The 25327-nt window shown below is 50.7% G+C and overlaps 9 protein-coding genes across 9 annotated transcripts; 2 read left to right on the plus strand and 7 right to left on the minus strand.

Annotated features, from left to right (window-relative positions):
• Nucleotides 1-941: 941 nt before the first annotated feature.
• Nucleotides 942-1418, plus strand: VFPPC_18329 (hypothetical protein; the record flags this gene model as incomplete). The annotated part of the gene is made up of 1 exon (XM_022429955.1): nucleotides 942-1418. The coding sequence occupies one exon, from the start codon at nucleotides 942-944 to the stop codon at nucleotides 1416-1418; it is 477 nt and encodes a 158-aa protein (XP_022285036.1).
• Nucleotides 1419-1905: 487 nt separating this feature from the next.
• Nucleotides 1906-3852, minus strand: VFPPC_18330 (homeobox and C2H2 transcription factor; the record flags this gene model as incomplete). The annotated part of the gene is made up of 1 exon (XM_022429956.1): nucleotides 1906-3852. One exon carries the CDS (start codon nucleotides 3850-3852, stop codon nucleotides 1906-1908), a length of 1947 nt encoding a protein of 648 aa, XP_022285037.1.
• Nucleotides 3853-5209: 1357 nt separating this feature from the next.
• Nucleotides 5210-5611, minus strand: VFPPC_14862 (hypothetical protein; the record flags this gene model as incomplete). Its single annotated transcript, XM_018292630.1, has 1 exon — nucleotides 5210-5611. The coding sequence occupies one exon, from the start codon at nucleotides 5609-5611 to the stop codon at nucleotides 5210-5212; it is 402 nt and encodes a 133-aa protein (XP_018136940.1).
• Nucleotides 5612-12541: 6930 nt separating this feature from the next.
• On the minus strand, nucleotides 12542-12923 carry VFPPC_16931 (hypothetical protein; the record flags this gene model as incomplete). The annotated part of the gene is made up of 2 exons (XM_018294683.1): nucleotides 12542-12830; nucleotides 12895-12923. The coding sequence occupies 2 exons, from the start codon at nucleotides 12921-12923 to the stop codon at nucleotides 12542-12544; spliced, it is 318 nt and encodes a 105-aa protein (XP_018136938.1).
• Nucleotides 12924-13025: 102 nt separating this feature from the next.
• VFPPC_18331 (hypothetical protein) lies at nucleotides 13026-13415 on the minus strand (the record flags this gene model as incomplete). The annotated part of the gene is made up of 2 exons (XM_022429957.1): nucleotides 13026-13236; nucleotides 13330-13415. The coding sequence occupies 2 exons, from the start codon at nucleotides 13413-13415 to the stop codon at nucleotides 13026-13028; spliced, it is 297 nt and encodes a 98-aa protein (XP_022285038.1).
• A 955-nt stretch (nucleotides 13416-14370) lies between these two features.
• VFPPC_11024 (peroxisomal membrane protein pex16) lies at nucleotides 14371-15578 on the minus strand (the record flags this gene model as incomplete). The annotated part of the gene is made up of 2 exons (XM_018289304.1): nucleotides 14371-15350; nucleotides 15410-15578. The coding sequence occupies 2 exons, from the start codon at nucleotides 15576-15578 to the stop codon at nucleotides 14371-14373; spliced, it is 1149 nt and encodes a 382-aa protein (XP_018136937.1).
• Nucleotides 15579-16371: 793 nt separating this feature from the next.
• Nucleotides 16372-19086, minus strand: VFPPC_11023 (nitrogen assimilation transcription factor nirA; the record flags this gene model as incomplete). The annotated part of the gene is made up of 5 exons (XM_018289303.1): nucleotides 16372-17077; nucleotides 17148-17382; nucleotides 17458-17576; nucleotides 17639-18744; nucleotides 18850-19086. The coding sequence occupies 5 exons, from the start codon at nucleotides 19084-19086 to the stop codon at nucleotides 16372-16374; spliced, it is 2403 nt and encodes an 800-aa protein (XP_018136936.1).
• A 2315-nt stretch (nucleotides 19087-21401) lies between these two features.
• On the minus strand, nucleotides 21402-22963 carry VFPPC_11022 (nucleus export protein Brr6; the record flags this gene model as incomplete). Its single annotated transcript, XM_018289302.1, has 3 exons — nucleotides 21402-21740; nucleotides 21812-22755; nucleotides 22855-22963. 3 exons carry the CDS (start codon nucleotides 22961-22963, stop codon nucleotides 21402-21404), a joined length of 1392 nt encoding a protein of 463 aa, XP_018136935.1.
• Nucleotides 22964-23470: 507 nt separating this feature from the next.
• Nucleotides 23471-24880, plus strand: VFPPC_11021 (transcription factor IWS1; the record flags this gene model as incomplete). Its single annotated transcript, XM_018289301.1, has 3 exons — nucleotides 23471-23998; nucleotides 24058-24536; nucleotides 24610-24880. 3 exons carry the CDS (start codon nucleotides 23471-23473, stop codon nucleotides 24878-24880), a joined length of 1278 nt encoding a protein of 425 aa, XP_018136934.1.
• Nucleotides 24881-25327: the final 447 nt, after the last annotated feature.

Consider the following 25327-nt stretch of genomic DNA (forward strand, 5'->3'; position numbering starts at 1 on the left):
TTGTCATCGTACAGTTGGTGTGAACTGCCTTCCGTGCCCAAACTATGCTGCGCACACCGGGAAATTCACCAAATAATCCCCAGGTTGGTAACTCAGAACTATTGAGATGGTCTGATTCGTGTTCTTACAGGATTAGTCAGTTAAACACGCGTCACGAATCCTCTTAAGACATCCTAAAGACTATGCCGCAACTACAATTACTCAAACAAGGACGGCTCACACTCAACCACAAGACTCACCCAGCACTCTCTTAGAACTAGCAACCTCTGAAAGTTCATTCACCACGTACGACAAGTCTATTCACAGATGCTGCTAGTTACGCGAACCAGCAGCTTCTCTATCCACACCACTAAAAGCTGCACATTGATAAACACAACGGGAGAACTCTCCAGGAATACAAACTTGAACAAACAGGACCTTCTGGGTATTGAGAGTGCGAATTTTGTATCGTTATCGAGCGTTGGTTGATGCTAGCATAACCGAGTTTATTGCAAGTCTTAAAACAAGTTTCGAAAACCCTATCTAAGGCGAGGCAAGTGATAAGACTAATGGATGATTCATATTTGAGATCACTCCATCAATTAAATGCATGAATTATTCTCACAGGAATATCTGGTAACTGACAATTCACACTCTTAGTTATAATTAATCCTACACGCAAAGCATGGGTTGTCCAGTTGGTCGGTTGTGTTAGTTGGTTGTGGATCGCCGTCATGTCTCAAAAGTGATCCAAACCTGGATAAAACGCCATGCCACGCTATGCCATGCCATGCCATGTCAGTGGGGATTCGAAATGTCTCAACCACAACGTGCAACCTGCAAGTCAACACACACCCATGCGTGAACCCTTCACCAACAGGGCTACGTATAGGGCTACGTAGAGCCGTGCCTTCGACTGCCCCATCACAATTACTCGCATGCAATAAATACCCGGCAGCCCTATGCCAACGTTGGCTAATATAGTTGGAGATTTCAAAATACGTCAGAGAGTTTCAGGGTTTCAATGTGAAGAAAGAGCATATTTACATCTACCTTTACACAAGTACCTTGTATTCTTTGCCAAAAGTACCTACCTAGGTAGGTATTCATCAGACAGTAGGGGCAAAAAAGCTTTTCTTTTCATCCTCAATACAATCAAGTCCTCTATGGTAGTCCCTACTTATATCCTACACGAGGTTTTCCTCAGCCTTTCCGCCGAATACCAGCCATCCACCCATCCATGCACAAGTTCTGATGCAGGCACGAGCCTTGCAAATACACCTCGCACACGAGGTCAAAACCATGTCGCCATCTTTAAATGCCTTTCATCCCATCAGACACAGCCCTTCCAACGGTTTCCCAGGTTGCTTAACACAATAGAAAAAGTAGCCTGCCCACTAACGCCGTACGATACAGAACCGGGAATCATCGCGGTTTAGGATAGAACATCGAAAAAAAAAAAAAAAAAATCCGTCAATGAGGCAGTGCGTGAATACAAAAAGATGGCAGGGATTGGGCACCGTCTTTCTTAAACTCGCTCTGTCCTCTTGCTGCTGTAGCTGGATTTTCGCAAAAATAGAATCGGGTCGGATCGTCAGCGCTGGCTTGGACACAATGCAGTCGGCGACACATCTCGCTGCTCCCACTTGCCAGGGTATTATCATTAAGTCCCCAAAGTTCAACATGTTAAACAAAAAAACAGGACGCGCATGCGACAAGGTGTGAAATGTGTAGTTCGTGAAGGCGGCAGACGCAAAACTGGCATGCTCTTCGACATATAAAACAAAAAGACAGTGGTTCAATAGTAAGACTCAATAAAGGAATGCTTGTTGTAAGCGGTGTATTGTAAACATTAAGGAGAGTCGGTGCGGCGTAAAGTAATAAGAGTATTAATGTTGTAGATATATTCCCTTGCTTTCGATTGTTTCAGCAGTTGCCGTTGTTTCCTGCTGACGCAGTCTGGGAATCAGTACTAAAGTATTGCAAGACATTCCAGTCAGGATGACTAGGACCAGACTGGTGCTGCGATGCTGGGCTGCTCGATAGGGGACCGGCAAAATTTGCTGGCCAGTTGTTGAATGAACCAGGGGCGGACGAGTATTCGTAATCCATCATACCATCACCAACGGACTGGCCAGGGTTTGACGTGGACTGTCGCATATCACGCCCATGCCCATGCCCATGCCCTCCGTCCATGGGTGAGCTCCCCATGGGGGATTGCGATGCTGTCATTGGAGACTGGTTCGAGGAATCTGGGGACGGTCCGTTCGGCGACCCAAAGGGCTGTGACGGGAGAAACACGTTGCCTTGTTGAAAATGGCCACCGAACGCACCCTGATTATCCGGACTTGTCGGTGGCAGCAATGGGGCTTGTTGATGAGCCTGTGAAGGAAGAGGAGCAAACGGGGGAGGGTGTTGAGGAGGTCCCATTGACCCAGGTCCATTGGCAAATTGTGGTGGAGGAGTCGCAGTAGGAGGAGCTCCCATCACAATATCCGCCAACTCATACGCGACGCCGACGACCCAGTTAGCCTCAGTTTCATCTCCAGAGAAGAACTCAAGCAGATCCTGGAGCTGTCCTGGGCTCTCCTTTTCTAAGAAGCCTTGGGCGCGTCCAGTCTTGCTTGGATGCCAACTAAACTGCGGCCGCTTGCCGCCATAGTTAGACCGTTTGTCCTCGACAAGCCTATCCCATGCCTCCCGGACAAGAGGTTGGTGCAAAAGGCCATAGACAACGCGAGAGTGCATCCAATCGCCTTTGGATAGTCCAGATTCGAAATGCCGGGCGACATGTTCGACGTGGCGCTCACGGGCAGGGTGCAATGCGGAACAAAAGCCACACGCCCAGTACTTTCGCTTGCGAAGGAATTTGACAACCTTCTCTGCATGGGGGCAAGTCTTGCAGCCATGGCACTGCTTGTGGTGTTGGTTGAATGAGTTGGATCCCCAGAAACTCCTGTTACAGCCAGGTTCCGGGCAAGGATACTTCCTCCAACGTTCGTGGAATTCGTCTTCATGTCGTTTCCAATCATACTTCCGTTTAAAGCTGGTCTCGCAGGACGTGCACCAATATATGTTTTGCTTGTTGGCATTACTACCGGCGCTGCTGGCACCTCCAGCATTTAAGGGCGAAACAGGGCTTGTGTGCATCATTCCCATGTTGACATGCTGTGGAGGCATGGGCATTGGACAACCTGATCGTGCCGAGGCACCAGACTGCCATGACAGTGATGATTGAGCCGAGTTTGTGGACCAAATAGAGGCATGCCCAGACGAGCCAGAACTGACCGAAGAAATGGATATCCTGGGTCGATGGGAAAACGCGGGAGACGGCGCGGCAAAAAACATCTGGTTCTCGAGATTGCCCATGTGGGAGCCCGTATGTCGGTCCATGGTCGGCATCATGGGATTGGAATTCGAACCAAGTGTTGGCGCAGGCGGCCAATTTCTCGACATTTCATCGGCCATGGATTCTGCCTTGATGTCACCAGGCGACGGAATCGTAGGCGGCGCCGAGGTGGGCATCATGGCAGGCGCTGAAGTTCGAGTACAAGGCACGGCAGACGGCGGAGGCGGAGGAGGACATTGAGGAGGGGGGGGAGGCGGGTCGTGTTGAGGAGCGAGCGGCGACGTCGTAGGTAGAGACAATGTTGAAGCGAGTGTTGAAGTTGGCAAATTAGAATGCTGTAGCGACAGGCTATCGTCAACCCATTGATGGAGCATGTCCTTGGAGAAGCCAGAATCAATCAGAACCTGGAGGTTCTTGCGAGCCTCAGCAAGCACATCTTGGGGTGAGGCATCGGCCGATGGTGAAGAGGCCGTAGACTGCAGTGAGAGCGGCTGCTGAAGCTGGTGATTCTGACTCGGATCCATGGTATAGTCTCACATCGAGGGTAATCGACGATAATGGTTGACGGTGACGAAGCACCTCTACAACAACGACGAGCGTTGAAGGATAGTTTCGAAAGGAATCAGACGGCGCAATTTGTCGTAGTGGTGTGCTTGGACAGAGTGGAAAGGCCAACGACCACGACGGCGAGGAGGAGGGGATGAATTAAAACACAACTCCCAAGTCCAGCGCACAAGGGACGATCCTGACCAATTGGTATGGATGGGTACGGGAGGATGTGCTGTTGTGAAAAGACCGGGTTTCTTGTCAAGCAACACTCCGTGCCTGATACCCTGTTATCAACGACGACTTTGAGGAGTTCCTGATGGGGAGAGTCTCCGCGCCGCGTTAGTATTATTATTAGTACGGGGGGTGTAAGGGGGTACCACTAGCCACTTGCACCTTGGCCAGCACTTCCACGCGCATTGATAAACCCGACAATACCTGGACAAGGTTGCGGGAAATCAACAAGCACACCAAGAGCCAAACGAGTAATGGGAACCCGGGAAAGTAGGCCTATCATGGGGCGGAGTTTCCCTTTGAATAACATAGGAGCGAGGAAATAAGTTGCATGATTGCGCATGGAGCAATATTAAACACTGATGGAAAACCATTTGCCAGCTCACCTTGGAAAGTAGGTCTTCGATGCGACCTGGTCAAAACATACCAGACCTCTGATTCATATGCTTCTTACTGTATTGCCGTGCCCTTTTCTTGTTTCCCTCCAGGCCTACTGTGAACGATCAAGGCACCAACCTCACGCGGCGGAGGACAGAAATAGACCAGCTTAATAACGTTATACAATTGCTCCATACGGAACGTCCGCCCTCACTCAGCATCGTGCTTCGCTTCAACCAGAAGCACACGCATCCCTCGGAGTACACCGTGCTGGGACTGAGTTTTTCGGCAGAACCACAAGGACTCAATGACTGGCGATGGGGGAAATTGCTCAGGGGATGGGGGAAAGGCCCCAGCGTTTGGTGTGTGGTGCCTCACTGCAGGACGAAGAGGACCCAGGTCACGCCCATGAGCAACAAACGGGGGTTGGTGTGGGACAAAGACAGGCTGTGGAAACAAGAGGCCGCAGGGGTGTGTGGGGGCTAGGAAAGCCGACAAAGAGATTGATGAAAAGCGCAGTGTGCGGAGGCATAAGTCCTCCTTCGAGTTTGGTACGACACATCGGACGTCATGTCAGGAACAAAAGCTGTGCAGGACCAGCCAGGACAAGCCAGGCCAAGCCAAGCCCCAGGCGATGCGTCTTTGACTCTTTCGCCACGCTGGTGCCGAACTTGTGTCCGTGGATGTGGAGCGTCCTGCTCGGTTTCGTCGTGGCCCGTCCATTTATGTCTGCCTGCCTTGTCGGCTCAGGGTACGGCGAACACGCATCACAGAGACTTCTGGCACACCGCACGCACAGTTCTCTGGAAGGCACGCAAATTGGTTGTTTGGTGCATCGGGCTTTCTCTGAGTCGGTCGAGGCTGACCCATGGTTGGAAGGTTCAAAAGCATCATGGATCCCCCAGTCTGACTGGCCCTTGCCCCTGACTGTCCGAACCACAACCCTTCTTGGCCTTCCAGCCTTCGTTCTTGTGCCTGACGAGCATGGGTGGGGATCGACTGGGCGGAAGAACCACCATCAGCAAGCATGAGAAGCATGAGCTCCAGCCATCGTCCCAGATTGGAACAGCGTGAGGAACCACCCCAGTCGGTTGGATGCTCAGATGGCGCTGCCTCGGGAAGCATCGCGGCGAAAGCCCAACCGCCACCAGGGGCAACAGACAACGACATCCAGTGGATGCCGAGAAGGCGTTTAGGGCCATCCTTCAACCCAGCACATCCGTTTTGCTCATTATGTCCTGGTGTGTCATGTACATAAATATTGTTTTGCACGACTCTGATGGTGTCCCTCCTTCGCGCCAGCCAACGACGGCCAGTTCCGCGACAAAATGCCCCCAGATATCATCCGCTGGTGTGTCCAGAGTCATGAGGCAAGGTGTAGCACAGGGTTGCAGGCGTCACTGGCAAAGATAGATGGGACAAAAAGCTGGTTATTCAGCCCTCAAGAAAACAATGCGCTGATGGTCCGGCATCCTGGCTCATTGTATCTGGTGCACTGAAAATCGTGTTGAAACCCGATGAATGAAAGCCTAGAGAAGCGGACTTGTTTTGTTGTTGGCAAGCAATCTGTGCCAGTATGGACTGCACCCAGTATGCTACAATACAACCTCAGCTTGGTCGAGATTACCTGGGGTCGCCGCAGCGTGGGCGCTGACGAACAGGAGGAGCCGTGGCGTGCTCGTCGATGCAGGCAGGGTCATCATTTGCAGTAGATCATCCTCAGAGGGCCACACCAGACACTTGTGAGCCCAGCATGTTTTGTTTCTCTGAACAGTGTGGGAAGAGAAGCGAAAATCACACTCACCATGCGTCTCAGCCGGGAGCCCAACAGGAGGATTCGAAAATGATGGCGGGAGGTGCTCCAATGATGTGAAGGTGGCTTGTCATTCTATTGGGCCAGCCTTGCACCACGGGCGTGGCATCAAGAGGTCAAGCGGCATCATTAAGACTTGGCCAAGTAATCAAGCGTGACGGAAGACGCCAACCCTTGGAGGATGGAGACTCGCGGCAAGTGGATGTGTCTGCTCGCATTCAGACATGTTTGTGTGAGTTTGCCTAGAGGGTATTATTGCTTTTTTTAATTCTTTGATGACTCGACGGTAACCGCTCTGGTGAGTGTCTGTTGTGAATCTCGTTGTAGGGGTGCTACTTCACAAAAAATGGTATCATCAATGATACCAAGGGTCTTTGGGGTTGGCATGCGGAGAATTCTATAACTAAATCATGGCATTAGCCTCAAATCGAGATTACAACGTTCTTATGACATATGCCACTTGAGCACTTCCCAGCATCTCCAATCATGTGGTTCGTAGTCGCCAGGGTGTACTTACAAACTTTGTCCCATTGCTTCCCTCTCACCAGGTCCAGTGTTTCCTGACTAGCAGCAAGATCATGACATTTGAGGCCCTGGACCAAGGTAACAAGGTGGTGGTGGGCTAATCTACCTTTCTCCACGAAGCCCATTTCGCCAGACCTTGATGACGCTAGGGGAATCCGCCAAGGGTAATTACGTGCATGGCAACCATGAATGGGAGATGGCATTGTCCAGTAGGGATTGATGTTATCCAATGAAAGCCGGTCAAGGTTCCAGATTGCCAAGGTAATTTGAGTAAGCTGCCTCTGTACCAACTCTGGTGTCTGAGCTGCATGGCGTTCGTCGTGTTGTCACAGCGCTGGGTTGTGTTTGCAGACAAGCCGAAGCAGGAGAGTTTTGGCCGGATGTCAATACTAAAAGTTGATGAAGTGTTCCATGCCAATGCTGCACGGGGGGACTGTCTGGCCTGGTCAGGCTTGGCCGTTGCACTTTCCCTTCCTGTCAGGCTGGCTCTTTCCTTGTGTGCCCATACCGACTCAACACGTCTGTTGCTTGGTACTTACTGGTCACATTTGTTACAGTATTTGTCATTCGCACCTGCCACCTCCGCTATTGAATGTCAACGGAAAATCGATCATGTCAATCCACGTCTTGATTCATGAAGAACAACGCATACCGAGAAGAAGCCATCAAATACGGCGGCGATGCGTTCTTGACTGCACAACGACCAGACACTTCTACTTTAATTGCACATGTACCTTTGGGTCCCATTGAGCACTTCTGCTGCCTTCCGAATGGTTACCATCCTTCGCTAGAGACATCTCCGAAACCCTCCACGAAATCTGCCACATGGCAAAACACCCATGACAAGTCAGACTGGCCATGGCGGAGGTCCCGACTCAAACATGGGCTTCGTGCTCATTCCAGGTGCTTACATCGCTTCCAGTCTTGACCACAAAAAAGCCTGGTCTAGATGGCAAGTTTTCACGCACTCGATATTACTGAACCCCCTAGCCTTACCGGGGGACTCTAGGACAATTCCAGAAAATTAGCCTGAAGCCTTTCCTGATTTGCGACGGCAGCGCAGCTTGCTTCCGTCTGTGCTTTTGCCACAAATTGCTTTGGCCAGCTCTCGTTAAGCCACCAAAGAATGGCGTAGCGCTTGTCTAGATTTCGGCCTGGTCAAGCTCCGCCACTGGGCCTGGAACAGAACACATCAGCACTTCACAGTTGTAACAAGGCTGTCACCATGCTATCATTATTTCGACACAAACGCTTCCTAGTGTGAGACATGTTCTTTGCATATCATACATACTCGTTCGCCTCTGGGGTTTGAGCACTCGTCCCATCTGAGTTAGCCCTGTTCAAAAACCAACCATCACATATGCTGTGACGAAGCGAGAACAGCACGAGACATGAGACTTGAACAAATGGAAAGTAGCCCAACATTTGTGCTTATCCTGCTATCCAGCACGGTCTGGTCATTCCGATCAAAAGCTTCTCAGCTCCTGCACAATTCGTTGGGCGCTCTAGATCACAGAATAGACCCTCGAATGTTGGGTATGCTCAGTGCCTGGACCTCCCATCCATATATTCATCTACTTCAGACAGAATCTCGGAGCCGTGTTGGGCCAATCATTCTCAATGCCAATGGAACAGTTGTCCAGTCCCACAGGCGAAATAGCGGTCCAGAAATTGGCTCTGTGCTCTCTCTTAGCATATCTTGGCTTGCCACTGGACAATGCTTGGCTAAACTTGTCACAACTGATCAGAGGCGCCGGGCATCGCGATCACCCCCCACAGTCAGTCACTTCCGACCAGCCAAAGAACCAATCATCGATTCATCACCCCATCAATAGTAAAGTGCAAAGCGATAGCCACAAGGTTTATGCACATTTGCATGCGAATGGAGGGCTCCTGAAGATATTGCCTGCCACGTATTTCCCCTGTTCCATGTTCCTGGCTGAAGCACCTTCGATTTCGTTGGTTCTGTGTCGCGGACATTTGGTCTTCATCAATGGTTATTCTTCCGGATATAATCCCCTTGTTCCCATTGGCGTAATGTCTGGTGCAGTTTGGAAGACCACCGCAAGTGGTCCGTCATGATCAAAGTCGGCAGCGAGTCGAAATTGACAACCAACACATGGGGTTACGGGATATACTTATTGTATCCTGCCAAAAGCAAACATATTTTCTTCCTCTTAAACGGTGAAAAAGAAGAAGGATGAAATCTTGCAGCGTTTTGATGACAGGCTGGCCGTCATCCTACATTCATACCCTATGTCGGAAACCACATTGCGTACCAGTCAGTCAAGGGAATAAAGCGTCGCCAGATCATGCTATTTCTTCGACCAGGGTTCGCTCCCTCTTACTTCGACACATCGCCATGGATCAAGTCACTGATTCCTACCAAACGTTGTCCATGGAGTCGTCACTGAATCGTGCCCTTTGTAATCATTTTGCGGGCACCTGAAACAAATCTAGATAAAAATCGGGAATGTCCCCCCCATATGGTGCTGACGGTGCATACTCTCCACTGATCCGACCAATGTGAGCCACGTTTGCTTCCTTTGAACGGAAGAAGGACTACGAAGTACGGAGTAGTTGCTTCATACAAGTCGAATAACAGTCTGCTGTATCAGGTACACCTCACTCAGCCGGTGTGCTTCTTCGCCTGACTCCAGTTTGTCAACGACTGGAACAACCACATTAACCTAGCGATATTCAACTTTCATGTTTGACACCACTTGTTACGCGTCGTTCAATGTTAGAAGGGCAAGAATGTGATGGATGAAGAGCATGTCCAGAACTGTGTGCAAGAAACCCTTCGAGAAATTATTCTCAATAAACAACATTCCTATTGGCATCATAACCTACACCGTATGCAGCCACCTTACGAGGCATGCAGCATGGAGCACAGAGAACTAAGTCCACTGCGCAGTGCTGCGAGTTCTGTTTCATACATTCTAAAAGGCGTTCATGGAAATGCCTCCGGCTGTCTCCTGCCATTACTCAATCAATTCCCATCACCAAATGGGCCCAATCGTTCCTGATCTGTCTTCCTTTTTTTTTAAAAAAAAAAAACCTTTTCTTCTTGGTCCTGTTATTTGCACCATGGACCTGATGATGCAGAAGCGCCCTACACCTCTCACAAGAAAGTTGCATCACGGGCAATGAGTGGGCCTTAGTTCCCAGGTCAAGTGAAAAAAGACTGTTGGTTGACCAGGCTCTCAATTACACCTGTCCTCCGTATTGATTGTGGAATATTCAGCCGGACAAGGAATAACTTCTCTCTGACTGTCTATCCGCGGCACTTGGCCAAGGACGACTAACTTGTCAGCTCCTGTTTTGGCGAATCGTGGCTGGCTGTTGAATCCCGCCACCAACACCAAAACGAGACAGGTTGAACGGTATTGTCATGGGGGGACGAACCCGCTACATACAATCTAATACCTCTGGCTCCCCCGTCATCATCACTGATAGTCATAGTAGCGACTCGGTGCATCTCTCACGGAAGAGTTGTGGGCTGAAAGCTGTATAGAGCGACGGGTGTGCGCTTGTTACATCGCCAATTCCGCTCGCCACGGTCAGGGATATGCCCGTCTGCTTCTCAAAACACCCTGCGGAGTACTCCATACAAACAACTCCATTGGATGCTCCTCTTCATCAAAGGGCTCACATTGGTCGAACCGAGTTGCGTAGGCATGCATACGCTCTCCATCTCCAGCTCGAAATAGTTGTCAGCATTAAATGGAGCAAGCCTCAAGATGTCACTTGGATTACTCTGGGGTTGGCCTTGTCCCAGCTGAGAAGCCAATTTCTCAGCTTGACTGCGGATCGAAGACACAGGTGGTTTGCATGTCTTCATTGATCAGCTCATAACTGGCCTCATTGAGAGAATCACTTCATATTTCACCAATATCCATCAGCATATTACAGAGTGCATGATACTGATCATGAGAAGTTCCACAAGTTGCAAGGCGGTCCCTTACACGTCCATCGTGGATCCTCCTTACACTCCTAGATTTGGCTGTACGGACAAAGAATTCGCCATCTCATCCCCGCGGTCAGCAAGCACCTTGGGGAGCAAAGCTAGGCAGCGCCTAAGTTGCTCAATCCCGTGCTGTCAACCGGCATTGTGAGAATTATAAGGGAAAGGCTTCTTTCCTGACTGGCGACTCCACCAACATATTGTTTGCCCTGGGCTTGTTACGGTGCTTTAGGTACATGGTTACCGACTCTTCCAAACGGCGAGAACAGCATACCCGTCACTCGTCTCACGAGATACTGGTTCTTTTGCAACCCGTTTGCGTCGACATATGTCCTACCAAAAAAGAAAAGTTGTTGAGGTCCACTTCCCGCTCGGGCCGGCTGCCGTCTACGTTGAGTATCATCAGCTATGAGCAACTATTGATCTTTGGTGGCTGCAAAGTTGAACCTCGCAACACCGGACTCTCTCCACTGTCTGCTTGTTGCTCTATGCCTCCGAGTGGCTGAGTGTGGCAAGTTCCCACTGCCTGACACAACAGGGTGGCTTCTCATCTTGTGTCCGGCGGGGATTCGTCATGCCCTATTGGTTTGGATGGCCTTGTCGGTTTCCAAACCCAGTGTCCAATTTGGGCCTGATTTTGACAATTGGCGATTTACCCGGGCTTGCCTGGGAAGGTGGTTCGCCATGCGCCCGTTGGTCCAGAACTAATGAATGCATATAGAGTTTTGATGCTGGATGAATCAGCTTCAGCTCAAAGGCAGAGTAACCCACCCCAAGTTGGTGGCTTTTGCACTATATTTGCATATTTACTGTTTGCGATACTCCTGTCAAGCACATCCGTTTGTGAGTCTAATGACAGAACAAACTGATGTCGTTTCCTTTCTTATGATTATGGTCCTTTCCGGAACACCAGGTTGTAATGACGTGTCAAATTTTACCAACCCATCTTCCTCTTGGGTGTGTGACTGGCAAAATTTGCAACTGTCGCCTTGGCCGCCTTGTCTGCCTTTCAGCTTGGTTGGTTCACCCGGTGCATGCATATGGATGGTGTCTTGGACCTTTTTTTAGACACCAGACACACAGAGAGAGGGAGACATGACAATGCTTCTCTCGTCTCGTCTTGGGACCGGGCCCACGCGTGTCAAGAATCGTCTCCTCGCTCGCTCACAGCACAGCACAGCACAGCACAGCACAGCGCTCATTCCGTGCTTTTGACTCCAAATTAATATTATGGGTCTCTGTCGCCTTGGGTTCATCTTCTATCTACAAGTACGGAGTACAGTGCATATAATACCTCGGCGCAGCCCACCAACAGTGCGTCACAAGACATGGGATAAATCATCAAACTTCCTTGGTTTGCGCTGGGTCGTTGTTGTCTGTGCACGGATCGTCCGCGTGTCGCCCTTGTCATCTAGTGAGATACTCGTACGGCACCGACAGGACGTGTGTATTACGACGCAGAACGAAAAAAGCGATATGCAAGGCATATCCCTCAGGGGTCTCATATCTCTATTCTGTTGGTTTTCTTCTTTTTCTTTTGGCCCTTCCTCTAGTGCGACTGCACGGTTCAGTACTCCGTATATTCACACATACAATCAGGGAGCGCTCGAAGCTGTCCCTGTCATCAACCATGCTTGGACCAGCCAAAAGCCTAGGCTCATCTTGTTTCTTGGCCGTCTTGGGGCCATGAGTGGTTTCTCCACCTTGTGCAATGCGAAATGACCCCTGGTTCGAGCTTTGATGGACTAAATCATAAAGTGAAACAGGGGTCCAGCGAAATGTCCAGCCGACAAGAAATGGACTTGACTGCAATGCACGCTGGCTCACTGACTCTTGACTCTTTGGTATATAATGGAGCACGTAACCTACCTACCGAGAAGTCCGAAGCTTTCCATGGAAGTTCGGAGTATTTGTACCAGACATGTTTCCGGGCTGGACACGATTGTTCTTTAATGCTGAGAGTCTTGGAAACCACAGCCCCTTGTGCCGGATCCGTCCCGTATATCCATCTTTGGTGCTCCGCACGACGCACTCCGTGCCTTGCATTGTATGTGCAAACATGTGGAAATGTGTATTGTGCGGAGTATTGCTCTATACATATGCCGCCTTAGTCCTCGGTCCCTGTAGATCATGAAACCCACCACGAATCAAATCTTCAAATCTGCAGCCACTGTTTCCGAAACACCAAACCTTGAAAATAGCTTGTTTCGGCAGCCTACTCCGCCACACTCGACCTACGATCCCCCCTGTTTGACAATGGTGTTTGTCCCTTTGCCCGACGAACAACTCCGATCACCATTGATGCCATTCGTGTTCTGCCCTGAATTATTTCTCCGAGCACGAACCTTGTTAGTTACCGCAAGCGTGGTGGCTGTGTTTGTTTCGAAGCTTGAAAGGGGAGGGAGGGGGTGGTTGGTGTAAGCGGAATTCTGAGCTGATGTCTCGCTTCCTTCGTCATGGACGTCACCGATTCAGCTTTTGCCTTGGCTCCCATGTCTGGAATCCAGGTCCCGTCATTAGGAATGGGCAATCCGTAGCCCTGATGCCATTAATCGAGATTCAGCCGTGTTTCCGGTGACACGAAGGAGGGCGACACTGACATCCATACTGGGGGGTTGACCCATCACGAGGTCCCATGTTGCATCGTTTATATTATCATTGAAGGAGCGTCAATGGAGGATGACTGTCGTTTGGCGGTTTAGTTACCCGGCGATCATGCGATGATAAGGCGTAGATTGGATGACGGGATTGCAGCGCAGACTTACTCGTTGACCTATGACGACATATCGAGACTACATTTGTTTATACGCGTACTTCGTATACAAAACCATCACTGGGCTTTAAGCTTCCGTCTACGTTGCACCCGTTGTGTTTCTCACCCGTGGTTTCGCATGAACATTGTCAGATACAGGCTTCACATCACACACCTGTTACCGGATACTCATCAGATATATCACTATATCAAACTGCCTGAACCTCCATCATGCTTTGCCACGGCGTGGATCACACCTTGCCGCAATCGAACGGACAGCAAAGCAATAGCATCTCGGCCTGTGCAGTCGATGTAACAAGCCATTCCTCCACTTCAAACTCATACACGTCCAAGTGCCGCATAAACAGAAATAAGGCACCGCATGTCAAATCCAACCGCCAAGACTATAGTGGCTATATCCAAGTCAATACAAGATGCGCATTTTGGACACAAGAGTCAAGACACAACACTCGTCATGAATGGTAAACGGCAAAGTGTCTACATCGACTTCGTAGAACAATGTATGGTACAATATTTTCTCAGGCAGTTCGCTTGTAGCCAGCCATCCTGCAAGCGCAGGAACATCCAAATCTGTAGTCTATCAACTCCATCAGTTGTGATCAAGACCATGTCCCAACGACTGAACCATCCAGGGTAACATGATGCATCTAATAACCGTCCTCAACATGCCAGAGCAAGCCGGACACACATCCACCTCTTCCAACACTAGACCTGTCCTCCACAAGCCTGCCAAATACATATCCGCCAAGCTGTGCCGTACATCACCATCTAATCTACACCTCAACCCTATACACAGGCCAGGAACACTAAGAACTCGTGCTAAAGTAATAATTCTCCCACAAATACTCATAATCCTCCAAAATCCCCGCCACAAACCCAGGCATCCTCTTCGTCACACCCCCAACAACCCCCTTCGTCACATTCTCATAGAACGCGCCCCTCATAGTCCACCAGCCCATTCCCCATCCGCGCTTCTGCCACTCGTCCCTCTCGAGCGCCGTCGTCCGCAAGCTCATATCCCTGAGCTGCCGGGCCGCATACTCAACCGCCAGACCGACCATCCACGGCGTCCACGACTTCTTGTTCTTGCTGCGCGCGAGGGCAACGGCGTATACCAACGGGGCGAGGATGTGCAGCACCTCTGCGGCTTGGGACGCGCCCTGCAGCCGATTGAGCAGCTTGTTCGCGGGCTTGATGTCGTCGGCTGTGAGGACCCGGCCGAGCAGGTATGAACTTATGTCGCTGGGGTCCGGGAGTGACGGCAGACTCATTCCCGTACGGGGCATCTTCCATTCCCGCTCATGAGGGGGTTTGATATCCAGGGCGGACAAACTATGCGGCGCGACCTCATCGAGTAATTCACTCTCGCTCTTTTGTTCCTGCTCCTCGCTCATCTCGTCATCTTCGGGAATCGGCTCCCGCTCAGGAAGGACAGGCGTCACCAGCGGCCGTGACCTCGTAACCCGCAGTAGCAAAAGCCTACACACGGCTTTAATACTCTCAATCAGCACAACCACCCTCCATCGTGAACGTTCGCCGCCCCTCCGCTTAGCGGTCATCTCGCACAGAAGTTCCGTGTAAATCACCATCTGGAGCACCATTGCTATCCTGCGATACAGCTTGCTCTTCTGCGTCCAGAAGCGCGTGTATCTCGCGTGGGCAGTTCGTATAGGCGGCATGGGCAGCCGCGAGATGGCGCGGGAGAGAAGACTGTCGTGGTAGAGGGAGAGGAGCTGCACAAACGAATGTATTGATTCGGATGCGATTTCGGCATCGCGAAAGCGGCCTGTAGACGTTGGATTAGTTCTCCGGTGTGTACTCTGGGCAAACATGGCTAAAACGAACCTGGTATAATATATGTCAGGCTCCGTAGTGCGCTCTCAATCTGCGACACCTGGCCGGCATTCTTGGTGATGAAGTCATCGTACATGGCTAGCCACTGCGGCGGCATGGAGAGAATCTGGCCAACGCTGGGACGTGGTCTCTGCGCCGCGGGAGCAGTTGGAGCAGGCATGCTGCTTCAATGTCCAAGAGGGCTCTCGTCGGGTGATTGAGCGGCCGTACCCTGAGTGTCGAGGCAATGTGTTTGGTACGGTACAGTCAATGTTGCGGTATTGTAATGCCTCACATCGGTTGCGTCGCAGCGCCGGTATCGTATCGTAACCGCCGTTAAAAACAAAGAGGTGACGCTCGAAGCTCAACCACGGCGGAGATGATGATGTTGATGACGAGGTAGGAGGTTGGCATCAGTTCGGGCTTGCATTGACGTCGACATTCTGGGCCGAGGTAAGTAGCTTTTGTGGCGCCGAATCCGTGCTCGGCGTTCAAGGTGAGTCTCTCTGGCTTGTGGGGAAATGAACCGAGCTACCCTAGACTTAGCCGACAACCCAAAATTGAAGGATTGCCAGGAAAATGCTGTGAATGCCGGAAAATTCTGTCATCTTCTTCTTTTCGTTCTAATTACGCACTGTATAGAGAAGACTACATGCACTAGGAATGAGTTGAGTGCTAAGTTCACCCGGGTTGGCACGATATGAATGTACCTCACCTTCACCATGTCATCTCAAATCCAACCACCCCGAACAACAATTCAAGGTATTCAAGACGTAACCGATACTCCGAACAAGAAACGCAAAGATCAGTGTCGACCCAACACGTCAAATCGGGTGTAAATGACATGGCTTCACTCATTGTACATTGCAGGACCACCAACATTCCCGTTTCGTCTATTCATTCGCAATGCATGTATAAGATTCACCTCTACCCAGTTAACTCCTGCATATCCAGATATGACCCCAACTCCAAGTTTAGTCCCTGTTCGGAGCCAGCAAGGCAAATCCCGCCTGTTCTAATTCCTTTCCAGTCGGTAAGATCGGCCGTCCCTGCATCGGGAATGGCCAAAATAATGGGTTCTGTATGCTTTCCGCCGCCTTTTCAACCTGTCTATTCTGCTCATTTCCCACGAGTCGATTGCCTGAGCCCCAATCACAGATAAAATCCTCTACCCCGACATTGGGAGCGAAAAAGTTCAAACTACTCGTGTATGGGCGCACCAGCCGATCGTAATCTTCTGGTGTCAAGTTATTATTTTCAAAGTCAACTTCAATATTCCACTTCTTGGCGAGATATCGCAGAATGTTGAGTGCTTGTTCCGCAAAGTGATGACAAGGGGCCATCTCTGTCAGATCGGCGATGCCCCTCTTTAGTGCCTCTTGGACCCGTGAATCAACTCTGACTGCCTTTTTGATATCCGCAGGCGTTACTTTGCCCGGGTTGACGTTGAGTGCGTCCGAGGCACCGATAGCCAGGTGCATTATTGACGCAGTAAGAACGAAATACGGTACAAACGACGGTGTTCGACGAAGGGTATACAGCTGCGAGTAGGACGTGAGGAGGCCTTGGATGGCATCGGCCGCCTGGGAGCATACATCCTTGGGCAGGATCTTTGACCCAATGATGCGCAGTTTAATAAGCGGGCGGAAGAGGAGAAGAATCGCAAAATGGTAGTACATGCTGTGGTCCATGTTAGTATGAAAGTGGCAATGTCTTCCACAAATAGGTGCACCCGGGATTGCTCGCTTACTGCGCAAATAACACGGCCGGAGTAAAATTGTGACCCAACCGCAATACCTCTGGTATCCTATCATACCAATTCAGATATTGCGTGTAAATCTTCAACAATTCTCTGGCCGTCAACGGCTTTCCCGGCGAATGGAGGATGTAAAGTGACTGGTGCACCAGCTCGCTCAACTCGCAAAAGCACTTGTATACAGACCGTACATTGGACGGCTGTTCACATGATCTTTGCAGTGGCGCTCCTGTACGTTGGTTAGCAAGCTGATTCCCATTTCAAACATTGAGTTTCATGTTCTTATTACCGGGGACCGACGCACCATCATCTGTATACGGGACCCATAAGGACGCCTCAATGTTGCCAATGATACCAGGCTTTGGTGGAAGGTGAGGGAAACAGGAGCATTGCGGTAATGATCCCGTTGCCAACGACCAGGCACTGTTTGAAAGATCAATATCATGGATAACGCCAGATGGTCTAAGGAATTTCGTCTTGCTTACTGGTCAAGTGCAAAGGCACCCCAAAATGTCGCAGCTTGGACCGCCAGCTCATCCTCGTCCAAACCGTCCTGAATGCGATGCAACCCCATTTCAACAGCCAATCTTATGCTCTGTCCAGCATAATACCAACTTTCCGAGTCCCGTCCGCAGCTGGCTTCTCGAATGGACATTATCCCAAGGGCTTGAATGGTGGTCAGAGTGTGGTGATCGGTTTCTTGATTGAACAGTCTCTGAGACTCCTTGAAGAAGTGATCTCCTGAAGAATAGGGGTCGTTGGGGTTCGCCCGCGTCATGGGATGGGTTGAGAAGCGACATCCCAGAGCCATGAGAGCGTTTACGAGAATCGGGGAGCAGTATCGATGCCGTCCATCCTGAAAATCCTGCAAGAAATGTTCTTTACTCAACGACGCAAACGTGGGATACTCCCAGCAAAAGTACAGTGCCAGCAGGTGTTGCACGAGGTTAAGGTCGTTGGTGATGCCTGTCCATGAGTGAGGTGGCGTTTTCCATTCCGCTTCACTCAAGTGCGACAGGACTTGCTCGAGGCCCCGGTATCTCGGCATACTAGTGTCGGACATGTGGTCTGGAGGCATGCTCTCCGCCCATGAACCTACTCTCGTCTGCGGCGGCCGGGACATGGTATCTGAAGTCCAGTTCATGACATCCGGGTACGAGTTGCTCCTTGTTGAGCCTTCTTGGCTCACTGTCCATGGGCTGTGTTGTTGGCCCTCGCCTCGCAAACTGGGTTGTTGAGCTGTCCCGGTGTCAGCCCCGAGAGAGAGCTGGCCTATGCCGCGAGAAGACCCAGGGCCGAAACCAGACACTGAACCCATTCTAGGATCAGCATTGACATCGGACGACAACGCAGTGCCCAGCCAGTCGGATATATTTTCCACAGACTGGCCTCCCCGGAGCCTCCGTAGCACCTCTTCCCATAGATCTGGTCTGACAAGAGCAGCAAATACTTGATCGCTGGACCGCTGACGAACACGGAGGCTCTCAATTTCTGTTCGGAGGTTCTCTTTAGATTGGCGTACGGGGATCTCGTAGACACACTCGATGTCCTTTTGGGCTTTGCAGCGCCCACATGGCCGTTGGCCATCGCACTATAAGAGAATAATTCGCATTGGTCAGTACGGCTCACACACACATGGGTTTGGAGAGGCACAAGTGAGATTTTGATTGCCAGAAACGCGCAAGAATATACCAACCTTTGCTCTCTTCTTGCGACATTCTGTGCACGCATTGGGCGTGACGACGCCCAGACCTCTCCTTCGCTTAGAATTCTGCGGGTTACTAGCTGATGGTTTCGACGACGAAGAGGACGAGGCGGCAGGTGTAGGGTGATTTTGCGACTGTGTGCTAGTAGTAGCTGTTCCTTGGGGGGTATTGTGAGTACTAGGTTGGCTCGGACCCGACGGGGTCTGGCTATCGCTGTCTCTGTCCATTTCCACCCGAGAGTGTCGAATATTCTATGCTTATAGTCGGAGAGAACAAGCTATAAGAGAGTAGGCGCTGTCTTCCCGATTGGCGGCTGCGCAATGAACGAGTCAAGCTGGCCGGCAAGCAAGCAAGCCTGAGCTCCCCCAAGCTCTGTGTTTACACCAGTTGCGAGATGCGCACACTGACGGTGGTAGCCGGGTACGGTAAGGACAGTCGGTAGATATAAATGACGATGAAGCTGTCCCTAGCTTAAGCGCGCAGCTTTATTTCCTGTCGGCGACCTGGACGATCCAAATATGTACTTTGGTGTTGAATGGCCCCGAGTAGAAATACATAGTGCGGGGAGGGACCATGGGCGATGGACGATGGCGAAAAGAGAAGCTAGTGTGGGTTTTGGGGGCTTCAATGTCGGTGGAAGTTGAGTTGAGACAGTTCAGTTGTCAGCAACGAGGTTTTAGTGTTAGTGGCGGTAGCGAATTCATTTGCCGGGAAGCAACGAGGTTAGATTGTTCAAATTGGACACTGTTGAGAAACCGATTTTGGAGCTGATGGTGAACTTTGCAACGGCGCAAGTAACTGCGTACAGAGCCGTTGGAGGTGATGGCAGCCTCTGGCTCGTGACGTGACGTGTGTGGGTGTCAAGTTGCGTCAAGTCAAGTCTAGTGTGTCCTGGTACATGCGCGGAGTACCGTAGAAAGAATGGATGGCAAAGGTGGGAAGGGGAAGGAATTGATTGACATGGAATGTCCCGTCTCGTCAATCTGCTTGTTTGGCTTGCAGCTTGCAACTTGCAGGTTCCAGTGGCTATTTGCCGGAACGGTCTGGTGGGCTCGATGGGATTCGAAGGTTGGTGGTGTGGTTTCTCCCGTTTTTCCGTCTGGTGCCCTAGCCGTTTTCCCCAAATCGGATCGGCTTGCCAGTCAATCAATCGAGGACATGGAGCCAGTCTGATCTGGTATTAGCAAGGTCGACTGTGAAGATAAGGAGGTGTAGCTGAATTTTCGGGATGTCGAGGCAAAAAGAATAATCAATGTGCCCTCTTTAGATGTAACCAGGCCTGGTCTGGATCGATCGTTGGGTTGGGTTAGGGCACGCTCGAAGCAACGGTCCCATCAACGGTCCCATCAGCTACCTGTGAGAGTCTGGATGAAATTGCAATATTTCGATGGCCAAAGATGAATTGACGAATCGCGATGTCCAAAGACCCCCAACCGGCTGTGCAATGTGCAGTGTGATCAGTCAAGTGCTGAGCAGTTTGGTCACATCAAATCGGTGCTGGCTCCGGCGTCTTGACTGGTTGGTGCAGGCCAAGACAGCCAAGATGTGCATAGACGAGGACGCCCCTCGAATCTAAGAGGCAGGCGCAACCCCGCGACTGCCACAACATCGTCAGTGGCCAGTGGTCGGGGGTCAGTGCATCTTCAGAACCCAACGCCACCAGCCAATGAGTGCGATGCCAGACTTTATCAAGGTCAAGCAAGACACAAGTGCGCAAAAATCCGCCTTGCATTTTCACTGCAACTGCAAATCTACGTCACCCTCAATACCTGCCAACCACCACGGCAATGCGGCTTGAGCCCTTCACCGCACATCAATCTTGAGCCTCATGCCTCAAGTCTCTCTGTCCTATCGCGATGAATCTGCCGCAAATAGAAACCACAAGACTTCAATGTTGCCAGGTGGAAACAGACTCCTCCACCAAGCTCCACTCGACGGGGCGCCAGTAACGTCATGACTTTGGACGACGAGACACTTGACGCCGGAATCAGCCATCTACCAAACAAAGACATATTTCCCCCATCCTGTGCGCCCGAAACTGGCATATCACTACCAAAACCCATTGCCGCACCTCGATGCCAACCGATATGCAGGCTGCCACAACCCCATGATCGACCAACGGTGCATCTTGTTATTGAATATTCTGATACGTCAACTTCCTGGCCCTGGTTCACTGTTCCGCATACTTACAAAGCAATACACCTTTTCTCATGTCGACGTCCCCATTGCGTCATTCTTATCTTGCCAAGTTGAACAACTCATTGGCGAGGCCCAAGAACCACCCCAAAGGACTACCTGTACAAATCGAATATATTGCCTATGTCATATGCTCTTCAATTCCTATGCCAATGCTGAATGCCCGCCGCCACGCCGTTTTGTGCACCAACCCAGAGCAACTACAAGATATATATGTGTGTTTGCCTAACTACTATAACCCAGTCCGTATATAATTCAACGCCACATCAAACCTCCATCCGTCACCGCTCTATCCTACAATTGCAATGCAACCTGTGCAGCAAGTTGGGCCATTTCACCCCGGTTCCTAATATCCCTTGCTGGGGCTGCGTCCATACTTTATCGGACTTAATTGCCTGTCCCCTTTGCTAGGACTTCGGCGTCCAGCAGGCGTATAATATGACTTCAGGTTGACCGGAGAATTGTCCGTGTCCGTACCTTCATCCAGTAACGCCTGCCGTTGCATTCTGGGAGTCTGTACTGGAACTAGCATATATCCCGGTGTAATACCAGGAGGCCTGGCTTGATCGTGTGCATCCCCTACTGGTTGTGATGGTGTTGGACGGATATCGTGGTGACCATGTGCACGACTGAATGTGCCAAAGTTGACTGTAGAGCAAATCAATATGATTGCCAGGATGACGCCCTATGCTCAATCGTTAGTTCCAATTCTCAAACCATGGTGGTCTTATCACAAAAGGAGGATCTTCAACGTACCCAAGCCTTGAGATGCATCGTTTCAGTAAACTCATTGATAATTTCGGCTACTTGCTTGGCCGTAACCTTGACCCTCATGATGGCGTCTGGATCTTGAATCATGCAATCGTACCACTCGCTGCATTGTTTATTCAAAGCCGGTGCATTATTGTTGGCGCAATTGTTGATGTTGTAATCTTTGCGGCAAGATTCCGATTCCGCAACTATCCTCTGGTGCTCGGCCATGTTGGCTGTAAAAATATCCGTACGAATCGTACTGACGACCGACCAGCAGACATACGTTAAGATGGACACGAGAAAAACGTTGGCTCCAAGCTGCATCCATCTCCGCATGTGGTCTGGCGTGTTGGGGTACTTGTTCAAGGCGTAGAAAAGCGACTCGAAATATCCCCTCTGTTTCCCCTTTGACCGGCTCCTGGGCCTTTGCGATCCGTCGCTAGCGTCTGAGTCAGAGTCCCAGGAATCGGCTTCGTATCCGCCCTGTCGAGAAATGCTTCCGACATCCTTATCTGAATTGTGTCGCTTCCTTTTGCGCATTGTAACGTTGGGGTCACGATGCGATCGAATCTCTCCTTTGCCGGACAAATGCTTCCGGGAACTTGACTTTCCATATCGACAGGACTTGTCAACCTTGAGAGGAGTAACGGTTGCGCTCGTGGAGATGTTGGATTTGCGGTCAATGTCGGGTGTGTCGTTTGGGTAGTCGGACGCCTCCGTTGGGGCTGGGCTGTCTTCGGCACCTGATGCCTCAGAGAAGACAACTTCATCAAGGGGCTTTCTGGGAGTCGTAAACGCTGGATTTCTAAAAGGTGGAGCGGTATTTCTTGACGACAGCTGCGGCGTAAATCGAGAGGTTTGGGGAGGATGCGATTGAGATTTTGATGGCGACTGGAGATGTGCAAAAGGATTCGGAGGTCGAGCTGTTTTGAACGGTGAACCAAGAGCTGCTCTTCAGTGTCAGCCAACCGTCGCAGGGAATTGAAGTTCATCAACGATGCACTGATAGATGGATCGGATTAGATGGCGACATCAGGGACACATACTATTTCTCTGCGCATTGTTGGCAGCTTGTGCAAAAGGACTGGTGGGGTCCAGAGGGCCTTTGTCCTGGTATTCCCAGTCCATGGGACCTTCGTAAGATCTGGCGTCCATGATGATGGCGGCAATGGAGCGAACGGGCTTGTGCTGTCAAGACGTGGTCCAATGCCAGCTTGCAAGCATCAAGACAACCGTGGGCTTCGGTCGCTTTTTGAGGCGCTGGATCGTCAACAGCAACCATGCAATAATAACCGGTTGAAAGTAAACAATAAGGGTGGCAAGTGGGTCTTCGTCCTGTGGCACAAATGCTAAAAGTGGAGCGATTATGTCAGCAGATCCGTGCATCGATTGAATCTTGAGCTGTTAGCGTCGAGGTCGATTGTTCGCTCACTGCTCTCTGGGAGCTGGACGGAAACCTCAACTGTCGAAAAAGTCCACGACAAATAAAATTTCGGCGGATTTTTTTTTAATTTCACATTTGTTGTAGCCTGAGTCCTCAAGACTGCCACAGGGACGGATTAACATCGTTTGTTTGATTCTCCTCGCCTGTTGTGCTTGGTGCCTGGACTTGCGATACCAACCCTCCCCCAGTCATATTTTCCACACATCCTACAAACCGAAATGTCGGACCGCGAATCCCCTGCCGGTTCACCGGCAAATGAGCCAGTCGATGATGGGCAGGAGCAGGATTTCCAAGATGAGGTTGCAGCCGCTGATTCAGACCGGGACTCGGATGCGCTATCTGAAATCGATGAAAACGAGTTTGAAGACTACGATCCGGAGACAGCCAATATCGAGGACCGGCCAGTAGATATTGACGAAGATATTGCGCGTACTCTCAAGGCCACCAAGCGAAAGCGCGTTGCTGGAGATGTGCCTAAAAAACCACGAGAGGGTCGCCGAGAGAAGAGGAGGGACCGTGATGATGATGTTCCCATGGAGGACGGCTCAGAACCTGATGGAAAGGCGCCACGACGAGCAAGGCGAGCCGCTGAAGGCGAGAGACGGCGAGCAAAGGCTGATACTCCTGAACCCCAGAACGAGGAAGAGTTGAGCCCTGAAGAGCGAAGAAAGAGGGCCATCGATCGAGCACTCGATGCGGCGATTAAAAAGGGTGGAACGACTAAACGACGGCGCAAGGATGAAATTGTAAGGAGGGTGATTTTTTTCAGTGGATAGGTGCAAAATGTGCTAACAGAACTGCTTAGGATTTGGAAGACGAGATTGATGAGCAGCTTGCGGAGCTCAAGGTCAAGATGGAGCGGGCGTGCCGAGCCGACAACGAAGCACGAGAGTCTGGGCAACCGGCTCTGCACAAGTTGAAGCTTCTCCCCGAGGTCAACGCGATTCTAAACCGAAACAATGTGCAGCATGCTGTTCTCGACCCAGACACCAACTTCCTGCAGCACGTCAAGTTCTTCCTCGAGCCGCTTAATGATGGGTCCTTGCCTGCGTACAATATCCAACGCGATCTATTTACAGCAATGACCAAGCTCAATGTTGAAAAGGAAGCACTCTTGAGCAGCGGCATCGGAAAGGTGGTCCTGTTTTACACCCGGAGCAAAAAGCCAGAACCAAGCATCAAGAGGATGGCTGAGAGGCTGCTGGGAGAATGGAGTCGACCCATCTTGAAGCGAACGGATGACTACAAGAAGCGACAGATTGAAAGCCGTGATTACGATTACCAGTATGTGAAGATGACCGCTTTCTTCTTCTTTTTTATTTGGTTGGGCAGATTACAAGCTAACGCATAGTCTCAGGGCCGCGAAAATGGCACAGCGCCAAAAGATTGGATCGCAGTTTAGCCTCACCCAGCGACCGGCAATGTCTGCCCGCGACGCTGAACGCGAACGTATTCTCGCGCCGGTTGGCTCTAACAACCGCGCACGTATGTCAAGTCTTCCAGAGAGCTATACCATTGCTCCCAAGAGCACCTTTGACGGCACCAGGGGCTCAGAACATCGGCCACTTGGTGCGGGTGGTATGGAGGCGTTTAGAAAGATGACGCAGAAGAGCAAGAAGCGAGGCTGATGTGGTTGGCTTTGGTGACAATATGTCACAGTGTATTCTTTTTATTACGTTTTATTATGCAGACTGGGGCCTCAACTGGAATCATTGGGCGTTTTAGGAAGACAAGGAAATAATTACTCTTGAAAAGCTGCAACTACGTGCCTGCAAACTGGGGATGTTTCATTCAGAACGGATTGTGGTGATAGAAGCCGCAGAGTGCTGCTGGCTGGAAATGAAAGTTGAGGTTTGCGTAGTGTTGACACCAACTGCGAGGCCTGCAATCAAGCAATCCATGTGATGGGATCGTAAAGCTTTGACTCCTCACCTTGGACTTCTGAAAGTTACATGAGGGAGTCTGGTATTTAAATGGCTAATTATTCTTGGTACAACGAGTGCTTTTAGTCTAGAATAGAAAGTCGACATTGACGGCGCTGGCCGGCTGTTCTGACAAGGGCAAAGAGAAAAAGG

This window comes from Pochonia chlamydosporia, assembly GCF_001653235.2.
Source record: "Pochonia chlamydosporia 170 chromosome Unknown PCv3seq00013, whole genome shotgun sequence".
Taxonomy (NCBI): domain Eukaryota; kingdom Fungi; phylum Ascomycota; class Sordariomycetes; order Hypocreales; family Clavicipitaceae; genus Pochonia; species Pochonia chlamydosporia.